The sequence below is a fragment of the Psittacula echo genome, assembly GCF_963264785.1.
Source record: "Psittacula echo genome assembly, chromosome: 10".
NCBI lineage: Eukaryota > Metazoa > Chordata > Aves > Psittaciformes > Psittacidae > Psittacula > Psittacula echo.
The window spans coordinates 21,960,770-21,976,497 of record NC_137741.1 but is presented as its reverse complement, the minus strand read 5'-3'; the positions used below and the strand labels follow the sequence as shown (position 1 = coordinate 21,976,497).

The 15,728-nt window shown below is 52.7% G+C and overlaps 1 protein-coding gene across 1 annotated transcript in view; it reads left to right on the top strand.

Annotated features, from left to right (window-relative positions):
* Positions 1-8,362: 8,362 nt before the first annotated feature.
* The window catches only part of UACA (uveal autoantigen with coiled-coil domains and ankyrin repeats), a gene marked incomplete at both ends in the record, with an annotated part of 29,841 nt that continues 22,475 nt past the window's right edge, over positions 8,363-15,728 (top strand). Inside the window, one exon of the mRNA XM_080626795.1 lies at positions 8,363-8,419. Within this exon, the coding sequence (XP_080482921.1) occupies positions 8,363-8,419 (57 nt within the window). The remainder of the gene's footprint in view (positions 8,420-15,728) is intronic.

The following is a 15,728-nucleotide window of genomic DNA, read 5'->3' as shown; positions in this document are numbered from 1 at the left end:
TCTCCATGGCTCTGGCTGGCAGGGCTGGGAGAGCTTCATCAGTGATGGGACAGGTACAAACAGCGTGTTTCTAGTCACTGCCGCAGCTGGGGAGAAGGTTATGTGAAACAACATGGAAATGTTAATCAGCATTAGCTGTAGTCCAAATTCCATTAACAGGAATGCTACATGTGCTGGGATTAGGGTGGCAACAGGCTCTTTTCCTGATGTTTGGGTCTCGTGCTCCAGGATTTCAGCTTTTCCTTAAGATAAGAATGCTTTTCTTTTCCTCCCCAGTACCAACAACACAATGTCAGGATCCAGAGCAGCTCTGAACCAGCACAGGCAGCAGGTACCTGTGTGGCCATGGACACTGCCACCGCACTGCGCTGCAGGGGCTGCCTCGTGGTGCAGAAGTTTGCAGAAGGAAAGGGAAGTTGCTATCACTTTGTATGGGGCTGTTCAGTCCCTGGTTTCAATGCCTTTCTCTGTCTGCTTTATCCTGACCCGCATCTACCACGTCTTTGTAGTTAATACTGAAGTAACTCACACTGTGACCGTCCAGCTGTAAGGGCAGGGAGGATGTGGCCAGGGAGCAGCCTGCTCAGAGTGGAATTTGACGTGAGGGGAATCCTGATGGATTCCTAACTGCAGTGATTTATTTGCGCTTCTATTCCCTTCCACCGGCCATGCAGGGGGGAGCAGGAGTGGTGCTGTGCAGGGTGCAGCGCAGGGCAAGCACAGGCACTGGCTGCAGAGGCCACTCTTGAACTCTTGCAAGGAGTTAGAGTGGAAGCTGCCCTGTCAGCAGGACAGAGGCTGTTTTATCAATGGAGCTGCGATGCAGCCCCCTCCACCTGAGCGAGCAAACAGGTCCCTTCAATAACAAAGCACAAGCGAGATGAGCACTGGCGCTCATCTGAAGTCTCCGCACCTAAAACAAGCCCGGAATTTAGGAGTCCTAAGCCCTGAATCTAACACAGAAACCAGGGGGGGAGCGAGCCCTTGGAGAGCCAGCGGGATGCTCGCAGGTTATGTGCTCCTGGGGGAGCTGGAGGAGCTCTTGACTGTCGAGGCAGTGTCTGCTGTGTGCTTTGAGTGCGCCCTGCACATGAAGGGCAGAGGAAAGGGCTCCTTTCACAGTGGTTCTCAGGTTCTCTGGGTGCTTTGTCCACGGGTATTTTTCTTTGTCCTCTCCTTTGAAAGGACAAGGCTGAGAAAACCCACCCCGAATAGCTCTGCAGGGCAGGGCAGGCTCCCGTTACACAGCTCCTGAACCCAGGTATTCCATTGCCCGGTGCTCCGGCCGTGTCCTGCGCGCTGTGGGAGGCACAGGAGCCGGGGTGCTGGGGGCTGCCTGCATCCAGGGCTGCTCCGAGGCTGCGGACTGCTCTGCAGCAGCTCAGCTCCGGGATCTCAGTGCAGATTGGAGCCCAGCATGAGCCAAAGCTCCTCTCCAGACCCCAGTCCCGCCCACAGGAAACTCACAGCCCGTTACCACCGGCCAGCGTGCAGGAGGAAGCTGTATTTTGTACCGTGTACAAGGAGCACCATGAAGCGCAGGAGCTGGGCAGTGCCAGTGCGAGGTGACAGCCACGTGCCAGCCCCACAGGTCACCCCAGGCACTCCTCCCTGTGTTTGTGCATCCCCTGCCACCATCTCCCCCTCTCCTGTGCCCCCCAGCCTGCCGCTGGTGTTGCTGTGGCAGGTTCTGCTGCTGCCTCAGCAGAAGGAAGGGTCCAGCCCTGGTTCCCTGCTGACCAGATCGGATGGAGAGCAAAGTGTGGCAGAGATAATGAAGCTGTTTGGCGAGGCTGGGAGAGCTGTGTAGTGTTTCTCTGGCTTCAGGAGATGCTGCTGCTTAGGATTGTTGTGGGAGACACCGTGGTTGCTATTATTACACCGCAAATCCATGCTTGGATGGTTGCTAACCTGAGACCCTGCTTGCTTTGCTCCTCATCAACCTAAAAATGAACCAAGGACCTCTCCTGTGCTGACAGGAGTTCCCAAGAGACACAGTGTGACAGCTACTGAAGGTCAAGGGGCTCTGGTTCCACTGTTGATCCATTTGAGCTTAGGCAAGGCTCCAAGCTGCTGATGGTCCAGCCTGGGACATCATACTCACAAGGATCAGAAGCTCAGGAAAAGCTTTCCCTTTGCTACTGATTCCATCACTAAAGCTTTGGAAACTGCATCGGCGTTGCCTTGGAGCTCTGCTTTCCAGTGCAGCCAGCCAGTAAACCCAGCCCAGCGGGGACGGAGCAAGATGTGCCAGTGACAAACAACTACTGGAGTAGCTCCTCTGGGCCGGGCTGGCTTCCCACACACAGAGCATCCTTCCCCTGCAAACCCATCTGCAGCTCTGCTCGTGTTCAGGTGCATTTGCAAGCTCTGTGTTCCCTCAGAGACACCTTTTTTCTCTCTCTTTTCCACTGCAAATGAACCCGCTGTTAAACTGGAGTGTGGTCACTCCCTGCTAGCCTGTTCTATCAGGAGCATGGAGGCATTTGGGGCTGGTTAAGCTTGGTTTGATCTCCACGTTCCTTTAGGCTCCTTATCACTTCCCTATATCCTTTCTATTTGTCTGTCCTCCCAGTTACCATATTTACGGTACAGCTTTATCTCTGTGACCAAACCAGCCCATTGCTTTGTCCCACTGTTGCTATTTGACTGGGTACCACCCCAGAAGCACTGCTGCAGGCACGGAGGTGCTGAGGTTCTCTCTGCCTCTGCTCTGAGCCAAGGCCAGGATGAAGCAGCCCCTGGCGTTCCCGGTCAGCTCTCTGCAATGAGCCAGCCCACTGATGAGTGCTTGTCAGGGAGTGTTCACAGGGTGAGCTCAGGCTCTCCACGTTCCCAGATGCTTGTTCCGTGGTTCTGCCTCCAGAGCCATTCCTGAAGTGCTTTGCTGACCCTCCAGGCTCTCTGCAGTGTTTGCCGTTTGCTCACTGCCATTCCTCAGGATACTGCGGCATCTCAGAGCCCTGGACACAAGCTCCTGTGCTGCTGCAGTATTTGATTGAAGCTCCTACTGCTATTGCTGGAAAACAGAAGCAGCAGCAAACCCCACTTGTGTTTGTGCTGTGGGCAACCCGAATCTGGTGGCAGTGATTTCCTGATGCATGTGTGAACGTGAGCAGTTCTTGGCATGTCACTTCACCCACTTCTGTTTCTCATTCCATCCCCACAGCGTTCATATCCTCGGTCACAACCACAGTGCGTGTTACATGAATCCAGGCAGAGCCCTGGGGTGAGCACTGCAGTCTGTGTGACACACTGACTTGGAAACTCCGCTCCCTTATCCTTGTTGGAATGTGCTGCTTAATTAATACAATTCATCACACGGATGCTGTGGAGCACAGTGCTAAACACAGGTTTGCTGCTGCCTCATCACAGCTGTGCTTCCCTGAAAGCATATTTGCTTTCCTGCAGCAGCAGAGGTGCTTGGCAAGGCTCGGAGACCCAAGATAAGCTTTCGGTGTAAATCTTTCCTAGTGTTATTCCAAAATCTTCCCCTTAAAATGGGAACTGGAGCCCCATGGAGTCATGCAAACTAAATGAATCACTGTCCTGCAAACACGCGCGTGTGGGAAGAGCTGTTCTGCCTCGGCCTTCATCCACAACCTGAGCTTTACCCGCTCCTGCTGCCAAAGGAGCTCCCCTTCCTTTGGGGTGTTATCTTCTCTCGGGGTGTGTAAGGACTCCATAGGACAGGCTGTCCTGTGGGCTGTCCCGGCAGCACAATGGTTTCTACACCCGCTTCTGACCCGATGGACGGCTTTGGGAAGCCACATCCCACCTGTTCCCGTTCCCATCGCTGCCCTCTTGGTTGTGCCCAGGCTGCTCTGCATGGGCCCTGCTCCGTGTGCGGGGCTCAGTGTTTCCGTGCCTGTCAGGCGCTGTCTGAAATAGCCGCCGGTAACACCCGGGAGCAGCCAAGTTGGCAGCCGGGCTCCTGTCAGACTTGGCTCCCAGGAGGCTGGCACACGCTTTGTTTTCCCCTCCGCTCGGCCCCGGGCCAGGCTGGCTCAGGAGCACAGTGTGTAAACACTGCCTGCACCGAGGCTTCCGTCTGAACATGCTTCTTCCCCTCTCCCTTTCTTGGAACCCAGAGCAAAAGGGGGGTGAAAGCTTGGGCGCTGGGCTGCTGCGGCTCTGTTGCTGGACGCTTCCTGCTGCTCACCTGCGTGTACCCACAGCGTGTCACTGGAGGGAGAGGTGTGCTGTGTCCGGTGGTGACCCTGGCCATGGGACGGGCTGGAGGATGCCCTCAGAGAACAAGGCCTTGCTGTACCCATGCACCAAAGGCTCTGACCCTTATGGAGCAAAGGGAGATAAAATTACATCATCCTCCGTGCGTGTCTGACATGGACATTAATTTATCTGCATGATGGAGGCAGCAAGTGATGCAGGCAGCGGCTGGGTAATTCAGTGACCAGGTAGGAACAGAAAGAGAGGAGCGTGTTTCCCTTTCAGTCATGTTGGGGTTTGAGTTCTGTGTCCTGTTACAAAGTGACGGATCTGTGAAGTGGCTGGGGAAGGATGACACATTCAGGCTGATCTGCTGCTCTGTCTGAGACCCAAAGCTCGGGCAGGCTCTTCTGCAGACAGCTGCCGCTCTGTGGCAGGGTGCTCCCAGCCAGCTCCTGTGTGGCTGCAGGGAAGAGCTCCTGGAGCAGGGCAGGAGGTCCTGGAGCCACAGCCTGTATGGAAACCTGCTGCTCTGCTGTCTCACAAGCTCACGGTCGGCGTCACCCTGCTTTGTGGAGAGTGTGAGCAGCTCAGCTTGGGCTGGTTTGTGACTGATTCAGATACTTCTTGATGGTGGGTAGGAGACTTGCACAACTGCTGCTCTTCTAATGAGCAGAAAGGCTGACTTTGGCACTGTGACTCTGAAAAGCCTTCACCATGGTGAAGCCATCCTGAAGCCATTCCTTCCTCCTATCTCACTGTACAGTTTGGCTCCAATCAGTTGTCTTGACTGCTGCATGTGCAGGCCAGCACTGCTGCTGTTTCAGAGGGACTTGCCAGAGATTAATTACATCCCAGGCCTGTTAGAGGACGGGCCAGCAAATTGTGTGTGCCATTAACTCAGTGCTGCTCACAAACATTGCTGGAACAAACACAGCCCTTGTGCTGCTGCAAGGGCAGGTTGTCACAGAGATGAAACCTTAGAGCAGATGCAGCCTGTGACAGTCTCTGGGCTACGTAAGCTGCTTGTTTAGATCAGGTTTAGCCATGGTTACTGAAAGGGCACTAGGTGTGTACCACAGTGTGCAGCCTGGCCGTGCTCAGCAACGCTCAAGCCATCCATGGGTTGGGGACTGCACAGAGTGGTTTGTGTTGGAAGGGACCTTAAAGCTTCTCCAGCCCAACCCCTGCCACGGGCAGGGACCCCTTCCACTGGAGCAGCTTGCTCCAAGCCCCTGTGTCCAACCTGGCCTTGAACACTGCCAGGGATGGGGCAGCCACAGCTTCTCTGGGCACCCTGTGCCAGCGCCTCAGCACCCTCACAGGGAAGAGCTTCTGCCTAAGAGCTCAGCTCAGTCTCCCTTCTGGCAGGTTCAAGCCATTCCCCTTGGCCTGTCCCTACAGGCCCTTGTCCAAAGCCCCTCTCCAGGTTTCCTGTAGCCCCCCTTTAGGTATTGGAAGGCTGTTTTAAGTCTCCTCTGATTTGGGGAGACAGTGGAACAAATCTCCAGCAAGATCTCCAGATTTCCATGCAGTCTGTCTGTCAGCAGAGAGGTGACCTTATCTAACCACCCGCAGGTTGTGCTCCGCTGTTTGTGCCCAGGCAAAGCAGTCACAATCCATAGCAGATCAGCCTGTATTGACTTGTCTCACAGGAGAGCTGGGAGAAAGGCGATGCAGACAATGAGGCGAGAGAAGCCAAGAACCAGCAACAGAGTGATGGTGAGAGTGTACTGCCGAGTAAATGAGGATATATCTAGCTAATAGCAGAGAGGGGATGGGACGTGGAGAAGGGTGATGTAGTGGGAACTACACGCCAAGAATGTGAACAGCAGCAGCTTGAATTAATTTGGAGACCAAAGAGAGGAGTCCAGAGAAAAAGGCTGTAGTAGATGTGTCCAGAACCAGGGACCAGTTCTGGTGCTGTGTCCAGGGGCAGAGCATGGGCATCTGCATGGACTGCAGGGCTATGGCCCGGCTTGGACTGGGCAGTCCCAGGTGGGAGGTGCAGCGTGTGCTGTGGAGGCAGAGATGAGCTGGGATCCCTCCTGCATCTGCCTGACCGGGATGCCAGTCAAATGTGCAAGTCAGCCCCTAGTAATTTAACGTGAAACATCTTGTTCCTGCACTGACACGCGCAGCGCTGGGGCTGGAAGATGGTGTTCGGATAGGGAGCTTGCTGCTTCGACAGCGGGGAAAACAGGCCAGGCTCCACTCTGGCTGCTTTAGCCTGCACAGGGGTGACCACGGCAAAACTTAGGGTGACTGGGACCAGCTTCACCCACCATCCACCCAGCAGGAGGAAGCTGGTTCCTGAGGTTGGTGCTGTCCTCTTATCACAGCCTCCAAAGAGCAGAGACCAATGCGTGATTATCTGGGGACAGGGAATGGCTCTGGAATTGGATGAGCACTCAGAGCTGCTATGGGCAGCTCCTTGCACTGACGGTATAGCGAGGAGTCACTGCTTTCCCTTGTCCTGGAGTGACTCAGGAGGAGCTTCCTTCAAACAGCATAAATATGGTGGAAGGAGGAGGAAGCTCCTGAAAGCTTGGTCCTGAGAGTTCCTATTTGATAAAGCTGAGACTTTCAGTAATGAAAACTCATTTTTAACAAACCAGCTGTGTTCTGTGACAGCTCGTTGGACAGTGGTTCTGACCTGAACATCTCAAACCAGCTGATCTGCCCCAGGCTGGGCTGGGGCTGGGGCTCAGCTCTGCGCCTGGATTCCTGAGTGGACACGATCGCTGCTGGCTCAAGTCTGTGCAGATCCTCAGCAAACACCCTTTGGAGGAGCTGTGGCTTGGGTGCGCTCTAGGAATCTGGTTTTCAGTTCGGCACCGTCGGCTAAAGGGAGCCCATTGCCATGGGTGGAAACAATGGGGGGGGTCCTGATGCCACCCGCTCCAAGCTGCTGCTGTCACCCTGGTTTGTGTCAGGCAGGGCTGGATTCCTGTGTCAGCAGTGACAGGGCGGCAGCGCCAGGCTGAGGCGCTGAACTGGGCTCCAAGGGGCCGGCTGCATGGCGGGGGTGCTGAGCGGTGTCAGCCCCTGCTCTGATGCTGGCTGTGAGGTTCCATCAGCGCTTGGCAGCGCAGAGGCATCCCGAGGGGAACGGAGGCGGCTCCCGGAAGGAGAGAGGTTGCCGTAAGCGCGGCTCTGTAGGGAGAACCCCGCACCCATTGCACGGCATCGAGAGCAGGAGCATCTGAAGAGTTCATCCCTGGATTTAATCCCTTTTAGGTGAGGTTGGGATGGGGTTTGGATCCTACGGGATTTCGGTGCTTCCCGGTGACACTGATGTGCATGGAATAATGCTGTGCGTTTAAAGACAGTTGTCTTTCCCTCTAAACAGGCCACCCATAGAGAAACCCTGGTGCTTGAGCACACATCTTACCTGGATTGATTAAAACGCAGAGACATTTACCCTGAGCTCTGCCTGTATTAGATACACCAAATAGCTCAAACCCAGCCGCAGCGAGCAGGGCTTCAGACTTCAACACAGCCCCTGCGTCGTAATTAAACAGTCTCAAACCCTGCCTGACCCCAGAACTCCGCGGTGCGGGTGCGGTGTGAGGCAGGGCTCTGAGTGACGAGCGGGGCAGGAGATGCTCCACAGATCTGGGGCTGAGCAAAGCTGCGACCCAAGCAGCAAACTGCCCCCCTCAGACGTGCCTTCCACAGCAGCGACTTCATTTCACGGCTTCAAACGCTGCCTCTGCTCAGCTCGTGAATGAACACCTCCTTTATTAACAGGGAGGATGTCTGATGAGGGGCAGCCCCTCAGGGACCCCATGATGGCACCGCAGCACCCGCCACCCCCTCTGCGGTGTCCCTAAGGGGCAACCCCGGCCCAGAGCGCCGCCCCGCCCTCCGCGTGCCTCTGCCCCGCCCGCGGCGCGCCCCCTGCCGGGTGGGCGGTTCCGCACGGGTAACAGCGACTCCGCCACGCTGCTCCTGCCACACCCCCCTCAGGCGGGCTTTAAAAGGAGGAAGTCCCTCCCCTCGCTGTTCCGCCTCGTGATTGGCGGCAGTGCCCGCGCGGGCGGGCGGTGATTGGCTGTGGGGTCCCTGGTAGGCGGGGCGATCGGATAGAGGTGCCGCGGCGGGCAGGGGCCGCCCCGTCCCGGCCGTGGCGGCGGCGGCGGGTGCGTGTCGGGGCCGGTTTGCGCCCGCCCCCCCCCCGGGCCGCGCCATGAAGAGCCTCAAGTCCCGCCTGAAGAAGCACGAAGCGGTCATCGGGGGCAGCGCGGTGGGTGCCGGTGGGGCTGGGCCAGGCCGGGGGCAGCGTGGGGGAGAGTTCCACCCCCGGGGGGCTGCGGGCCCGGGGCTCCTGTGGGGGGACGGCGGCCGGGCCCTGTGGGGATGGCGCGGTGGGGCCAGGCTCCACGGGCGTGCAGCTCCGGGGAGGGAGGTAGGCTGGGGCGGGAAGCTCGGAAGGGCCGCGGTGGCCTGAGGGGTGTCCCTGGGGTCCGAATGGAACGAGCCCTGGGCAGGTGTGGAGCGGGGTCGCAGGGGTTGAGGGAGGGCAGAGAGCTCTGCGGGGGTGCGGGGGATGTCCCAGCGCTGATCTGGGGGAGGCGGGAGGAGAACGTGCCCCAGCCTGGCCCCAGGCTCCTGCTCACGCTGCCCGGGGTGACCGGTGGCTCGGGAAACAAACGAACCACGTTCCGGCTGCCGTCGGTTCAGCCGTCCGGCCCGGCAGACATTAACACCTTCCCCCCACCCCTTAAGAGCCTCGGAGCCGATGCGAGCTCCGGCTGGCAGCCTGCCCTGGGGCTTGCCGAGATACGTGTGCATGGCATTGCCAGGAGCTCGTTCAACATCAGTGGTTTCTGTGGCAGTATCGGAGCCATTCTCCCAGCGCATAGGAGGAGGATTTGCTTAGGAAGCTCTCAGAGTGGCTGGTGACTTTACACACTTGAGATTTGTGAGCATCCAGTCTAAAACTGGGTCTGGGGGAGCTGCAGCCCTGGAAGCCAGGTACTGTTGTGATGGTGCAGTTGGCCGTGCCTTGTTCTCGGTGGCTTTCGAAATTCAGGGCAGTGTTAACCAGCTTTAAATGGCTTTATTGGTTTTCTTTTTCACTTCATTCATCTCTGCCGATGGCCTCAGATGAGAGAGGACTTTGTAACTGAAGGAAGCTGTACTCGGAAATAACTTTGTGTTTTAAATCATCTCTAATTACGACCTCTCAGTAAATCTTTCCCTGGCAGTCTGCTGGGCAGTTGCACTCCGAAGCTTACTGCTGTCTGCTAACCTTGCCGCTGGCTACATGGAATAGCAGAAAAGGGCAGGTTAATATGATACACTGACTTTTATCAGTCCTCTGTTAATATATTAGCTATCTTTGAAATCCTCCTGCACGTTTGTCTTGGATCTGAAGCCATTACTTGAATATAATAGCTCATTTGAAAGATATGTAGCTACTCAGGCTTGTAAACTGCTGACCGAACCCATCTGACAAGATGACAGCTCCTGTGGAAGCATCGCTGTGCCCAGCACTTCCCTGTGCAGGGGAGTGATTCACAAGGCTGTTATGATAATTTGTAGTGTGGAGGCTGGCGCTGGGTTATGTTATTCTTTAGCTGTCCTGTACTTCAGAACAGTTTATTAGTTTAAAGTAAGCTTACACTAATGAACTGTGGACAAACAGATCCCTATTTGTGTTTGAATAGGCGTAGGGATCTTTTACTTCATATAGGGGAAGGCTCAGCAGGCTTTTCTTTCAAAGGAGGTTTGAGCAATCTTAATACTTTTAAGGGCTAAAGGTATTTTAAAGAAATCTCTGTTTCAGTGAGATCCTTTAAAATGGGTTTGTTCCCATGAAACGCTTCCTTCCCCTCTTTATTACTTATTTTGGTTACATGATCACTGGCTCATCAAACACCAACTTAGAGCCTACTCTATGGGGGGGGAAAAAGACTTCACACCCATGGGTGGGTGTTAATAGTGAGGCCGAAGGGGGGTGATGGGATTTTGGGTCTGTGTTTGGAATTGCTGGGGAAGGAGGAGAAGTGGGTGGGAATCCTGCCAGTGGGAGCCACAGGGATCCTGCTGGAATCCAGTGTAAAAGAGTTCCCTGTTTGAGAAATTCATCCCTCCCTCCTGTCCCCACCCAGTGCTATTTCCTGCGGGGTGGAGAGAAACTTAATCCCTTCATTGTGCCTCTGAGCGTTTTGCTCCAGGTTAAGGTGGTAGTTCTGTGTCCTCTGTCTTCCAGTGGGGATCTGCCGGTCATGGCTTTGCCTGTCTTGTGGTGGACGGGAGCCATGAAAAGCAGCAGAAAATCAAAGTGATAGTTATTACCAATTCTCCAACTCTCCAGAATGTTGTGTCTGAAGATGGAATGATCTGGTTTTGCCAACTCCAGCTGGCTGATGGGGCCTGGAAAATAATCTGTGCAGCCTGTTCGGTGTCTTCAGTGCTCTGAATAGTGAGAGAAGCGTTTGTCATTTGCAGTAGTGTGGGCTGGAAGCTTTAGTATCAGATTCTGTGGGGCACAAAGCCTTGAGGGCATGGTACTCATGTTGGATCAGAGATGCTGCCTCATGCAGCAGTATTTACAAGGTAGATTTTAATTAACAATGTCCTTTTGGGGTGACCATGGCAGTGTGTGCTGCTGCTGTTTCTGAGAGTCCAGAATACATGCTGAGTACATGCAGAATCCTGCCCTGTGAGGGTGCTGAGGCGCTGGCCCAGGGTGCCTGGAGAAGCTGTGGCTGCCCCATCCCTGGCAGTGTTCAAGGCCAGGTTGGACACAGGGGCTTGGAGCAAGCTGCTCCAGTGGAAGGGGTCTCCCTGCAGAAGTGGGGGGCTTCTGGCTGGCTTGCTTGAGGATGCTGCTTGCTGTGAGATACAGGATTCCTGGCAGTGCTTTGAGCAGGGCTGAAGCTGTGTCACTGAGCAGGTTGCATCTCTCTGGAGCTGTTTGCATCCTAAGGTAAGACATCAAAGAGCTGGTGCGAGCTCCACGCGTGCTTCCAAGACCAGCAGCGCTGCCTGGAGCCCCTGTAGGTAATGAGAATGAGCAGTAAAACCATGCAAGAACTTCCATCAGTCCTTTCTCCTTTGGGAAAAGTGATGTTGGGTTCTATTTTAATTAAGAGAAACTGAACATCATGTGTAATTAGCGGAAACCATTGTGTAAGAGACAAAGGTGGACATCTGAGCACTTGCCCTGGTATGAGGAGCTGTGGTTATTCATGTAATAGCTGAACAAGTTCTGGGGTTAAGTGGCAAATGAACTTGTTTGAGGTTGTGCTGTGTTTCAGTGGTGACTTTTCCTCTGTATAAGGAGTGAAACTCTATGGGTTCACCCAATATGCAATTAAACAGCTACTGTCAGCAGCAGAGGGGAGGTACCACCTCCTGATTTGACCTGACTGTTTCACTAAGCAAATGGAAGGATGCTGCTTGGGTTTGAATTGGCTCCTGAACCAGCAATGCTACATCTCTTTATGTACAGCAGAACAACCTCATTAACAATTATTTGTGTGATGTGGAATACACATTATTTCATTACTTCATTCCTTCAGTTAGTGAAAAATAAATGCTTGGTAACCTAGTTTTAACCAAAGATTCAAGATCACTTTTGTGTTGAGCTTCTAAAGCAAAAGACAACTTGTGCTGCTGTTTGTAAACAGACAAGATTTCCACGGTATTTTGTCTTTCCTCTGCCCTGGGCAACGGCAGTGGTTTCTGTCAGCCCCACCGATGACAGTGCTGTGATCTATCCGCAGGATTTTCCCAGCATCGCTGCTGTTGGCTGGAGCAGAGTTGTTCCTCCCTCCCCTGCCCCTGTGTCTGCTGAGGGCAGCCTCGGGTAACCGGACGATGCCATCTTCAGGCAACGTGGCCACAAGAAGTGCCACTGTAATATTCAAATGGCAGGTACTAGGCTGACTCTGGTTACTCTTCAGAGTCTGTTTGGGTTCCAGGAAGCTTCATTAAGGCTCCTGGTAATGTGTGTGTTCCTTGGAAAAACAACTTTGAGATTCATTTGCATTTCAAGGGAATAAGGTGCTTGTTTGTGTGATGTTTGTGGCTGATGTTGGAGAAACAGGAGGTCAGGCGAGGCAGTTTGTGGCTCAGCAGAAGCCTTGTGCAGTGGCCTGCTTCCAGGTGCATTGTGTTTCTCAGGCTCCTCTGACAGGGAGCGTTTATCAATGCAGTTCACTTTGGAATGCAGCTATTACAAATATTTTCAAGCCGGGAGGTGCAGGAGTGTCTGTGTGCAGGTTCAATACCCTTGCTGGTTTGCAGGCATGGTTCTGCAGATAATGCTGGCTATCTGGTTTGAGGTCATCTGACCTTTTGCTCAGGTACAACTTCTGTAGTACTCTGTCAGTATTTGAATATTGATATTTATCAGCAAGCAAATGCTTATGGTATTGGAGGGACTAGACTTGTCTCCATATTGTCATTGCTGAATGGTGATCAGGCAGGATCAAGTCAGGATGTAATCCGTGCATATGTGCTTGAGGCTGCTTCCTGATCCAGGAATGGAACAGTCATGTTGTGTTTCATCCCCCCTAATGCTTTCTGCTCCTTTGTTATTAATAAATGGAAGTAAAATCAATCAGTCCTCACCAGGGAGCCTGTAATTTCAAGCTAATGCCTGGCCTTGCTGCCTGAGGAAGGGCTGTGTGTGATCTGCTGCTTTCAATGCAGACAAAGGCAGCTGGACTCTGACCTGCTGCTGCTTTCTCCCTGCTTAAAGGGGAAATTAATCCCCCAGGCATACTTCAGTGCCAGGGGCAGCACTGGGCTGCAGCAGGACCTGGGCTCTGGGGCTCCCTCTTGTGTTGTGGTGAAAGCTGTGATGCTCTTGTTGCTGTAAAAGGGTGCAATGTTCTTTGGGGGGTGCAAGTCTGACCCCAGTTACCTTAAGATGTACTTAACAGTCTGTCTTAAGAGCAGCTCCAAAGCCACTGGTTTGTTTTCCAGGGCACATAACTAGTTCTGGTTGTTTTTTAATGTCCAAGCTGGTCTGTTTCTCAGGGCTGAGAGCTTGAGGATGTTTTATCAGAAAGGGCACTTGAGTTCTGTACTGGCAATGAGACTTGAGGAAGTTGTTCAAAGCAAAACAGAAAATACCTTCAGTTGCTTTAGCAGACTTTGCCTCCTCCAGGAGCTGTGTGTGGAGCTCTTTGACACTTCCACTGCAAGGCATATGCTGTTGGTGTTGGTGCTGGTGGTTCTTCCTCCTAACTTTGTGGAAAGAGCAACTCTGGTTTTGCTGTTCAGTACGTGTTTCTCTTTGTAGACAGAAATGTGTTCTCTGACACAGATTTGGAGCCTTAGGACTGTTTGACATCTCACAGAGAGAGCTAGAAGAAGATTTGAGTACTCTCTTGCTAATTAGTAATTTGCTCTGGAAGGGCTATGCTAACTTGTACTAGGGAGGGTAAGAAGAGGGTGAAGTCAGCAGTGTTTGATGTTATAGAAGGTTACTGTTTGTTTTGCTTCAGTCTGTTTGTTAGGAGTAAATTACCTGGATTAATTACAGGCTACAGTTACATTTAAAGCAGCTCAACTGTTGAATGCATTCTTGATAGAAAGCTTTTGAGCAGTGCAGACCCAGAGCAGTCTTAGGAAGCCTGATAGTTTTGATTGTTTTGAGCCTTGCCCACTCCATAGTGTTCAGTGACTTTTCCATGATGGAGGAATTGCAGTAAATGAGGTGGTAACACAGTGTGCTGCCAGTGGGAACCTGTGGGTGAAACAAGAACCCTGTGCTTGCTCTGTTTTCCCTTATGAAGACTAAACAGTGCACCTTACTGTGCACTTTTAAACTCCAACACATTTGTGTGTGAATACGGACACATCCTGATAACATATGTTTATAAAATATAAAATGCTGTTCTTTCCCCAATTGAGCTAATCCTTCCCCAGACCTGGAGTGCGCAGTGCTTGTTTAGGCAGCTGCTGCTAAGCCCAAGTCTGTAAGGTAGATGGATGTTGGCTGATGTGTGTGTACCATGGGGGAAGCTGCATGTAGGGAGTATCTGTACAAGAACAGATTTGTTAGTGTAACTTAGCCTTTCATTCTGTCAGCCTGTGCACATTTTAACTAAATCAAACCACTTCAAAAGCAGCTGTCCCAGGGTGTGTCTGTTCTGACCTTGGTCTGAGCACAAATGTACCCTGACCTCTGTGGAAAGAGCAGCAAAACTAAACCATGCGGGTGGAAAGATGTGCTGGGTCTGCCCTCATGCTGCTCACCTTGCTGGGTGACATGGCTATGTTTGCCGAGTCACTCTGCCTTGCCAGAGTGTCTTTCTCTGTGAGAAAACTGCATGGGACCTGACCTGGGAAACAATATCTTGGGATAAAGATGGGCCTAAAATTAATAATTCTGTGTCTCTTCTCTGCCAAGGATGATTCTATCTCATGGTCTTCACAGAGTTCAGAAACTGCAGCTTTTGTAGAATCCCAGGTTGAAGGGACCTCAAGGACCATCTGATTCAGCCTTTCCAGGCGAAGCATGACCTAGACTGGATGTCCCAGCTGTACCCTGTCCAGCTGAACCTTAGCAGTGTCTGGTGTTATGGAGTCACCACTTCTCTGGGGAGATGATTCCAGTGGCTGGTTGTCCTCATTGGGAAAACTTTTGCTCTTGTGTCAGTTGGAATCTCTCCAGGAATAACTCGTGCTCATCACCTCTCGTCTCTTCCATGTGACCCCTTTTAAAAGGGAGTCTTCTTTGTAGCCATCCTTTAAATGCTGGAACAGGGTGATAAGCGATCCCTGACCCTTCTTCTCAGTTTTAGAGCTGTTTCCATAAATTATGATGTTAGTGCTGTTGCCTGGAGAGCTTTTAGGACCATTCATTTGTGAGCACTTGCTGTGGATGGTGATGGCAGCGCATTACCAGAGCTCTTTGCTCCCAGTGATTTATGTGCTTATGTCACCCGCTAATGGCATTAGAGGAGGATGTGTCCTGTTGGGGTTTCGTTAATAGGATTATGTGCTGGGCAGCAGCACCCAGGAGCTGTGCTCACTTTCACAGGTTCATGTCAGCTTCCAGGCTGAAAGGTTTAAGAACTGCTTTGAATCCCAGCTGGTGTTTCTGAAGCGAGCTGTGTGACTGCTGAAGGCTGGCCATGCTCTATTTAAATAAGCTGTTTATGTAGTTACTGTTGCAGCTATGTGGGCAAAACTGTGCGGAGGCTCTGGATGAGCACTTCCAGCTCAGGTGGATGCTTCCTGAGCAATACTGTTTCAACAGCAAGTTAACTTGTCACAGTATTTTTCATTGCAACATGAAGACCTGTGTTTCTTGTATCCCTGGCCCTGTGCTGCTTTTTAAAGCGTATGGAGTGTATTCTCAAATGGGAGTTGTACTTTGCTGATTGTGCTCAGGCTGATGACTAGAAACATCTCCACTTGGTGGCCTGAGGAGTCTTGCGAGTTCCTTTCTGGCTGCTGGAATTTCACTCTGGAGAATATCTGTGTTTAGAAAAGCTGCTGGGATTAAAGTGTGTTGGGGATTGCTTTCTAGAGGCCTTCAGGTTGGGGTCCTCATTTGCCTGTCCTGTTTGGGCCCCCATAACCCC